This window comes from Lactuca sativa, chromosome 1 (genome assembly GCF_002870075.4).
Source record: "Lactuca sativa cultivar Salinas chromosome 1, Lsat_Salinas_v11, whole genome shotgun sequence".
NCBI lineage: Eukaryota > Viridiplantae > Streptophyta > Magnoliopsida > Asterales > Asteraceae > Lactuca > Lactuca sativa.
This window is the reverse complement of record NC_056623.2, coordinates 58,422,839-58,432,238: the sequence shown is the minus strand read 5'-3', so window position 1 is coordinate 58,432,238 and position 9,400 is coordinate 58,422,839. Positions and strand designations below refer to the sequence as shown.

The 9,400-nt window shown below is 33.5% G+C and overlaps 1 protein-coding gene across 1 annotated transcript; it reads left to right on the top strand.

Annotated features, from left to right (window-relative positions):
• Window positions 1-3,452: 3,452 nt before the first annotated feature.
• LOC111889610 (sulfite exporter TauE/SafE family protein 3) lies at window positions 3,453-7,930 on the top strand. The gene is made up of 13 exons (XM_023885757.3): window positions 3,453-3,974; window positions 4,854-5,013; window positions 5,249-5,449; window positions 5,533-5,597; window positions 5,686-5,707; window positions 5,832-5,902; window positions 5,994-6,080; window positions 6,187-6,237; window positions 6,318-6,536; window positions 6,603-6,696; window positions 6,763-6,903; window positions 6,988-7,079; window positions 7,706-7,930. The coding sequence occupies exons 1-12, from the start codon at window positions 3,732-3,734 to the stop codon at window positions 7,077-7,079; spliced, it is 1,446 nt and encodes a 481-aa protein (XP_023741525.1). The 5' UTR covers window positions 3,453-3,731; the 3' UTR covers window positions 7,706-7,930.
• Window positions 7,931-9,400: the final 1,470 nt, after the last annotated feature.

Here is a 9,400-nt window from a genome sequence, read left to right as displayed (position 1 = left end):
ATAGTTGTCTCATGAACAAACCAACCTTATAGAGTTATATATGAATATCATTTACTCTTATTTATTATCATAACAAACCATACAACCAGTAGAACTTGTCTTCACTGAAATTTGAAAATAACCATTTTGTCATAAGATATCAAACGTACTTTTGGAGTAAATGTCTAGTTTTTAATATTACTACTACATATGATCTCTACTTCGATACCACGGTTACTCAAAGATATTACATAGACTAGTTCTATTACATAAACCATTTTTTGATTAATATTTCTTAGTAACCTAACTAAAACACCTCATATATGGTTGTCATAAAACTCTTTCTTCGTTCTTCGGCATATGTCTATGTTGGTCCATCATCGTCTGATCATAAAGGACATCGTTGTCTTGACCTTCTTACCCAAAATATCACCATCTCCCCACATGTCATGCAACGTCTCAAAATTCATATAAAAAAATGTTTTTATTTTAAATAATTCATCAACCAAACATGTTTTTCAAAACCATAAAATATTCGGTGTATATCAATAAACATCCCAAAAGTACATCACATTCAATAAAGTATAAAATCATGATGTGTGCAATGCGATCATCCCGAACTCTTAATTTTCGAACCAGAAGTACTTGAAACATAAACTGAAAACCATAAGCACAAAGCGTAGTGAGTTCCACAAAATACCACATACCATACATATATGTCAGCTCAAAGTTGTACCTGGTCTAGTTCACCTTCGAGTCTATTTCAACTCATATGTCAGCCCAAAGCTGTACTGGTTTTATTTCACCCCCAAGTCTATTTCAACTCATACGTCAGCACAAGATTGTACCGGGTCTATTTCACCTCACATATATATAGCAAACAGGCACACCGACATACAACATATACAACAGGAGTCACAAAGACTACAAACACATACAATCCCTAGTGTTCTAGAGTATAGCAAGCAAACTCACCTTGCAAAACAGCTCAAAAGTCAACACACCCTCAAAATCCCATAACGGGTGCTCAACACCACCTAGATAATCACACAAGGCAAAACCTTAATCTACTTATTAGGACACTAATAGTTGAACAAAAATCCATAAAGTCAAAAGTCAACCCTCAAGGTCAACGATCAAAGTCAACAATCAATGTTGACTCCAGCCGACCGCCACGACGTGGTCTTCCGTAGCCACATCGTGGTCCACATACGACCAAACAATCAGGAAAATCTCAGTCGCCACACCGTGATAACCTAGGACCACGTCGTGGTAGCCGAGGTTCCAACAACTTAATGCATTAAGTTTTTCTCTTCAGTTCCAAGAGCTCTAAAGCTCATATCTGGTCCAAAATGTGATCCGGAAGGATAAAGTTTCTAACTTTATCTATTAGGACCACCCAAAAGGTCCAAAACTCAAATCTCTAAGTCCCAAAAGGCTTAACAATGCAAGACTTAACCAATAAGCACTTATTCCATAAGGTCTGAAATCCATCCTTTCCAGAAGTGATTCTAGCACCAAAACTAACCTAAAAATCAGTGCTTTATAGACATGTATATCCAATGCATGTCTAAAACCCATATTAGGTCAAAATAAGGGTTTAAGACCTAAACCTCATGCATGGATTGAAAACCCAACCAAACTCCAAATCTAATGCACAAATTACTCGAAATGCCCTAGAGATTCATAAAGTTACAAACTTTAAGGGATCTCACAATCCCAACAGACAAGAACAAGAAGTTTATGGGACAAAACTCAAGATCTAACAACCTAGCATGATAAAAATCGAGTCTTGGGCGCTTACAAAGTTCCAGAAGAGTGCTAAGGTAAAGAATGGAGACTTTCTTGGTTGGTCTTTGCTTCCTTCTTCCTCCTTCTTCCTTCTTTAGCTTCAAGGAGCACCAAAACTAGCTCAATAATAGATGAAAGTGATTAGGGTTTTCTTTAGGGCTTGAGGATGTTGATAGAGGCTAAGGCTGAGGACGCTGTTGCCAATACTGTCACGCCGTGGTTGCTTAAATGAAACATGCGAACCCTTCTCACATCGCCACGTCGTGGTGGTGCCTCCACCACGTCGTGGCATTCCTCAAAATGTTAATTTTAGTTATAAATAAAGTACCTCAAGATCCGAGCATTACATGTCTTCTTTGACAATGACCATTTTCTGTTTTCTGACTTTTATGCCTCCTACATCCTATCTGACTCTGGCTCTATTATTCTCGAGGATAACTTACATCCTCCTTCTCCCTCTTTCCTATCGAGTTCGTCTCTCCTTCATCACCTCAAACTGAAGTCGTCCATCACCTTTTACCCCAAATTGAGGGTGGAGCCTCGATCATGAATTATAACCCTTATTTTCTTTAGTTAACAATAACCCGTTTGGTGCCCAACCTACTCTGATTGAAATCGATCATCCTATGACTACTATCTCTAAAACATTCTCCTTTAAACCTCAACAAATTCTTAATTTGTCTGTTGTCTCCAATACCTTTCATATTTCATGTTCTACAACTCAAGCCTTGTGTGACCCTCACTGGAATGCAACAATGTAGTATGAAATGATTACTTTCCTCTTAGTGGTGAAGCTTAAACATTTATTTTGAGGGGCCGAAAGTATAATATATATAAAATTTGGACGGTAGTGGGGCACATCATAAATTTTATATTTTTAGGCTTAATATGTATAAAAATTAAAGGGTAAGAACTATTTCTAACCAAAAAATCAAGGGGAAGGGGGGGGGGGGGGGACTGTCCCTTCTGGCCTTAAGAAAGCTCTACCCATGTTTCCACTCCAATGACACTTGGGGATCTTGTTTCTCAACCTCCACATGCCAAGATTATTGGTTGTTGTTGGCTTTATCGCAACAAGTTCGAATGTTCGATAATCATGATAACCTTGACCAATACAAAAATCACTTTGTTGCTCAAGTTTTTTCTCTAGAACTTGGCTTAGTAAGGATATTGAATATCAACATTCGGGAGGCAACATTGAGGATGGGATTGAATGATTGGAGATCAACACTGAAGAGACGAAGGGGAGAGAGTTATTCGCTCATGCAAGTGAGAAAGAAAGATGAGGAGACAAAGTGATGAACGAGACTGACGAGGGAGAATGTAAAGGGTCAAGGTGAGAGGGTAATGGTGTATTATGTGTTGATGTGGCAAGCCATATAATTCCTTAAGCCTCCGATCAGCAGCAAAAGTGGCAAGCCACATCACCCAACTTGATGACGTGGTGTTGACTAATGGTCAAAAGCAAATGGTGTTTCCCAAATTTACCATGGGTAATTTTTTGAAACCACAGGACCAATCACATAACGCTTTATAACATTGCTTTCATAGTGTTAAATATAGTAAACCACATGGGCTAAGCTTATAATTTTCTCTAATTTACATTCATATTTACACTTTACTACCCTATTCGCCTACGCGAGACAACACATCCCCTAGCTTCTCAACATCATTTATATTGCAACACAAATTTCTGCACCTGTCACCCACAAAACACAAAATAACACACAAGCAAAATGTCTTAGCTTCCGAGCAACAAATCTCGAGTTTCTTTCTGAATTTCTTTGATCGATAAGCATATTATTATTATTTTTGCTTTGTTCCCTCTTCTATTCAATCGGAGAGACACAACAACAGTATCGAGAAATTGTCGTTCGGTTGCAAATTACAGACGACGTGCGTGGGAACATTTTATCTGCGGGAAATTTACAAAATCCTGAGGCGTTTCGATCATTATATCAATGACTGAAATTGGTGCACATAAATGGAGGCTTATGAGTTTTGTGACGATGATGCTGATGAACTTTGTGTTCGCTTCGATGTTAGCTTCCGCGGAAAGAAACGAAATGACGGAAGATGTGTCCGCAGTTGCAAGCTATGGCGATGGCGATGGCGATAGCGATGAATCGAAAATGGAGTATTTCATGAAGTTGACGAACTATTTGTTCGAAACAGATGGATCGGGTTATCACCATGTCTGGCCTGTAAGTGTTAATATCTATTTATGATCTAATTTTAATAAAATATTAGGAAATCATGGATTACCAATTACGCAGATTGCAGAACGAACAATTTCACTTTCCTAAAATGGATCAATTGATTAGGCACTGAATTGCACACAAATCAACCTGGGGGCGTATATACCTTAATATGTTTTCCTTTTAAGCTTTTATTGAAGTGTGTTTATAAACATTTAGGTTAAAATTGTTTTCCAAGTTCTAATTTTCGATTTTGTGGGTTCTAATTTGGGTATTTTTCAAATATTATGACAAAATCCACCATGAAATGAATCTAGAATGGAGCCACATGATATATTAAAACCTTTTAAAGAAATTTTTGCTCTCTTTTTTACTTACGTAGAATAGAAAACCTTCTGTGCTCTAAAAGGAAAGAGGCTTTCATGGTCAGTACATGTCAACTTAACATAAAGTTGAAAGATTCCTAGAAACAATTCACTATCTTTCGTACTAAAAATGGTTTTTAACCAGGAAATATAATACTATATTCCTTTTCCCCATTAAAAAGGCAATTTCTTTTTCATTTTGCAAGGCCTCAATAATGTAATTCCTCTCACACTTTTAAAGATTTACGTAGTTCTTTAATTTGGACCACATTTTCTTTTGTCTTTATTGAATGGTGTTCAAAACATTTGTCAGATTGACAAATACATTTATTGTAAATATGTCGTGTAAAGTCTTTTGTTGCAGTTGCTATATGTGGAAGGAATTACCAACATCTTTTGATTTCTTTCTAGATGGTTGTTACCTTAACTAGCCAAAAAAAAAAGTTTATGTATTACATTAACTGTTGATTAATACTTCAAGAATAAAAACTCAAGATGAAAAATCATAATAAATTCACAGGAAATGAAACTTGGTTGGAAAATAGTTCTTGGTAGCATCATTGGATTTTGTGGAGCAGCATTTGGGAGCGTAGGTGGAGTTGGAGGCGGGGGTATTTTCGTCCCAATGCTTACCCTAATTATCGGTTTTGATCCTAAATCCGCCACCGCAATTTCAAAATGTAAGACAAAAAGCATATCCTACACATATAAAATTACTTTAATACCCTTGTCTTGTCTTGTCTAATTATGTCATCCACTGTACTCATCTCTTTCCACTTTTTTCAAAGTCTAACAAAATTTTACAATTTTTGTCTGGTTAACACCAATACCTGTTGAGAACAGTAACAACAGTAATAGTAATAGTAATAGTAATAGTAATAGTAATAGTAACAGTTTATTGATTTTGTTGAACAGGCATGATTATGGGAGCAGCCGCCTCGACTGTGTACTATAATCTAAAGCTGAGGCATCCAACACTTGACATGCCAATAATTGACTATGACCTGGCACTTCTAATCCAACCAATGTTGATGTTAGGAATTAGTATTGGAGTGGCATTTAATGTAATTTTTGCAGATTGGATGGTCACTATTCTTCTAATTGTTCTTTTCATAGGTATTATTGTTAATTATTTCTTTCTTCCATAAATCTTTTTCCCTAAATGACCTTTCATATATGAATGCTAATTAAATGTTCAGCCACATCAAGCAAGGCCTTCTGTAGAGGTGTTGATACATGGAAAAAAGAAACCATCATGAAAAAGGTAATAAAAATTTCATTGATTGATTAATTAACAATTTCCAAATCCACATGGTAAATATATATTAACTTTTTTTTTTTTCTCATTTCAGGAGGCTGCTAGGCGTTTGGAGAGTAAGTTGATTTGATCATTTCATGCAACCCCACAAAAAAATAAATTTCGTGATTTTGTTTTTGACTTAAATGTCATGTGACTACTTTTAAGTTTTATCATTTTATGTCTTTGCCATGTCAACAGATGGCAGCCAGGCAGAATACAAGATTCTTCCTGGTGGTCCCAACAAACCCGATCGACCAAAAAAAGAAGAGGTGATACTGATACTGATACTATACAACCTGTGAAAATCTGCTTTTTGTTTTTAATTTTTAATTAATATTTTTTAATATATAAACATTTCAGGTCTCTGTCTTCGAAAATGTTTGTTGGAAAGAACTTGCGCTTCTTGTCTTTGTTTGGATTGCATTTCTTGCTCTCCAACTTGCGAAGGTAGTGTATAAAAATAAAACTATAACATAATATTTAATATCCTCAAATTTTCATAGTTTTATTATTTTATATCACCTTATGTTTTTTTTATATATATTGGTGACAGAATTATACATCTAATTGTTCAACATGGTATTGGGTGCTCAACTTATCACAGGTATCCTTACAATTTTTTTATTCTTTTCATTTTCTATTACCTCAATAAAGTGTTCTCTAAATAAATATAAATTTGTGTAGATTCCAATTTCTTTTGGTGTATCGGGGTACGAGGCAATTAGCCTATACAGAGGAACAAGAATTATATCCTCTAAGGGAGACTCCACCAATCTTACCATAGGACAGTTGGTATTGTATCTCACATGTGGTGTTTTAGCTGGTATGGTTGGTGGATTACTTGGTTTAGGTGGAGGTTTTATTATGGGCCCACTTTTTTTGGAGCTTGGTGTACCTCCTCAGGTAACTTTTTTTTTTAATTAAAATTTAAAATTAAACTTTGTTTGAGCAATAAAAACATTTGTGTAGGTTTCAAGTGCAACTGCCACGTTTGCAATGACATTTTCGTCCTCGATGTCTGTTGTGGAATATTACCTTCTAAAGCGTTTCCCTGTTCCTTATGGTAAGTCCATTAATTCTTCTAGGGCTATTTTTTATGGAAAGGGTATTTACGTAATTTTATTGGCAGCACTTTATTTTCTTCTTGTGGCAACAATTGCTGCTTTTGTGGGGCAACATGTGGTGAGAAAGCTGATTATGATAATGGGAAGGGCGTCGCTAATTATATTCATTCTCGCTTTCACTATATTCGTTAGTGCAATATCATTAGGTCAGTATTTTTTTTTTTTTTACGTAATTCAATTTTATTTTTATGAAATATATTTTTTTATAAATAAAAAATTTGGTTTAATAGGTGGAGTTGGAATTTCTAACATGATTTGGAAAATCGGGCGACATGAATACATGGGATTCGAGAATCTATGCAAGTATAACGTTTCAAATTAGGTAAAAGAAAAACTTTACCCAAATCATAATTGGTTGAATTTTATGCTATAATGACTTGTATCTTATGTTGTATAAGTGGTACATTACATATGCTTAGGGGTGTAAACGAGCCGAGCCGAGCCCGAGCCTAACCAAGCTCGAGCTCGGCTCGTTTAATTTGAAGAAGCTCGAGTTCGAGCTCGAGCTCGATTCGAGCCTTAAAATGAAGCTCGAGCTCGGCTCGTGAACAATTTAGTGAGCTCGCGAGCCTAAACGAGCTTAAACGAGCCTATATATATGTACATATATATATATATATATATATATATATATATATATATATATATATATATATATACACACACACACACACTCTCTCTCTCTCTCTCTCACACACACACACACACACATATATATATATATATAGGCTCGTTTAGGCTCATTTAGGCTCGCGAGCCCACTAGCTGAAGCTCGGCTCGAGCTCGTTTAATAAACGAGCCTCATATTTGGGCTCGAGCTCGGCTCGGGCTCGTTTAATTCGATCTCGAGTCGAGCTTTTAACGAGTCGATCCCGAGTAGCTCGTGAGTAGCTCGGCTCACTTACACCCCTACATATGCTGATAATGTTTATGCAAATCTAATTTTAGATTGAAGACTTTTGGGTTGTGGAAATTGACGTTGAAGTTGGGTTGTGGAAGTCAGATGTTGATACAACGTTGTTTTGTTGAAAGTGTTTTTAAGTGTGTTTATGTGTTTATTTGTATGTAATTTTAGGACTTTGATTTAAGGTGCTTTAAGTTTATGTCGTTAAGAATAAAATGATGAGATTCATAAAGCAAAATTAAAGGTTAAAAAAGGCTGATTCTCTTGAAGTTAAAGTGAATGTGTGAAAAACGTGTTGAAGGAGATGAAGGTTTGACTTTCGTATTATATGGAGATAAAAACGTTTATACTTTATAGTATAGAAAAAACAAAGTTTATAAAAGTGAAAAAAATATGGTCCTATAAAGTTGTTTAAAGTGTGAAAAGACGATACTGTGAAATAATAGAAAAAGTTAGGAATAGGGTAATAATACATTTTTCTTTTTTAAAAGTTTATATTTAGGGAAACCTCATAAAAAGTCAAAATATTATTCGTCATTGTTTTAATAACATTTAGGTTATATTTTTGTCTATTGAAACCATTTAAATTCTTTTTTTTTTTTTCATTTAAAACTATTTTATGTTGTGAGTTTAACTGAAGTTATGTTTTATGAGCATTTTATGTTTTGGATTTTTAAAGAAATTTTAAAATTATTGTTTGATTTTAATGAACATTTGAAAGAAAAACATATTATTATACTAGTTGTGGGACTCATGTATTATATGAGTTAATTTAAAAAAAAAGTTAAATATAAATTTCTAAATATTTTATAACTTTGAATTTATAAGAAAATAATAAAAATAGAGTATTATTATAATGGAAATGTTTTTTAGCTTTTAAATTTAAAAAAATAATTTAAATAAATAAACAAAAAAACTATTAAGTTTTAATTTTGGAAGTTTTGAAATTAAAAATTAAGTTCATTAATAAAATTGATATCAATTTATTACTAAATTTATTACAATTATTACATTAAAATATTATATAGAAGTTAATAAAATAGAAAAACTCATAAAATGACATATGGAAAAAAATTAATTCAAAATAACCACAAAATGACATTTTAACAAATTGAATGACAATGTAACAAATGACAAAAAAAAACATTCATTTATTGAATGACAATGTGACAAATGACAAAAAAAAAACATTCATTTATCGGAATCTATTTTAATGAAAACAAGTTGACATAAAATGGCCACAAAGAAAAACAAAACATATCATTTTTCGGGAAGTAAATTGCAAATTAAAAACATGCTAGCAAGAAACTAACAAACATATTAAGAGTCATGCAAAAAAGAAAAAAAAAAATTGTAAAACCATCCAATCCAATTTAAATTATACTATTTAGTACCACTATTTCTAATATAAAAGAAATAACAAAAAAATAATCTCATCAAAGATATCCATTTTCTTGAGCCTGATCATTCCAAACATATCATGGTTTTAATGAACAAAGGTATTTACATACATCCAAAATTCCAAATAAAGCTTATGCATTTAATAATGTGTGTTTTCTTTTCTCCTTATAACTGGTTTTGTATCAGTGAGCTACCGACTATCTTTTTTCTTTTAATATTTTATCTTTTTAAAAAAGTTAACAATATTACCATCTGATTTGACAACAAAATTTGCATATGTTACAATGTTACATGCTATCACAACATGGCATAAGAAAAATAAATGCATAAATTTATGA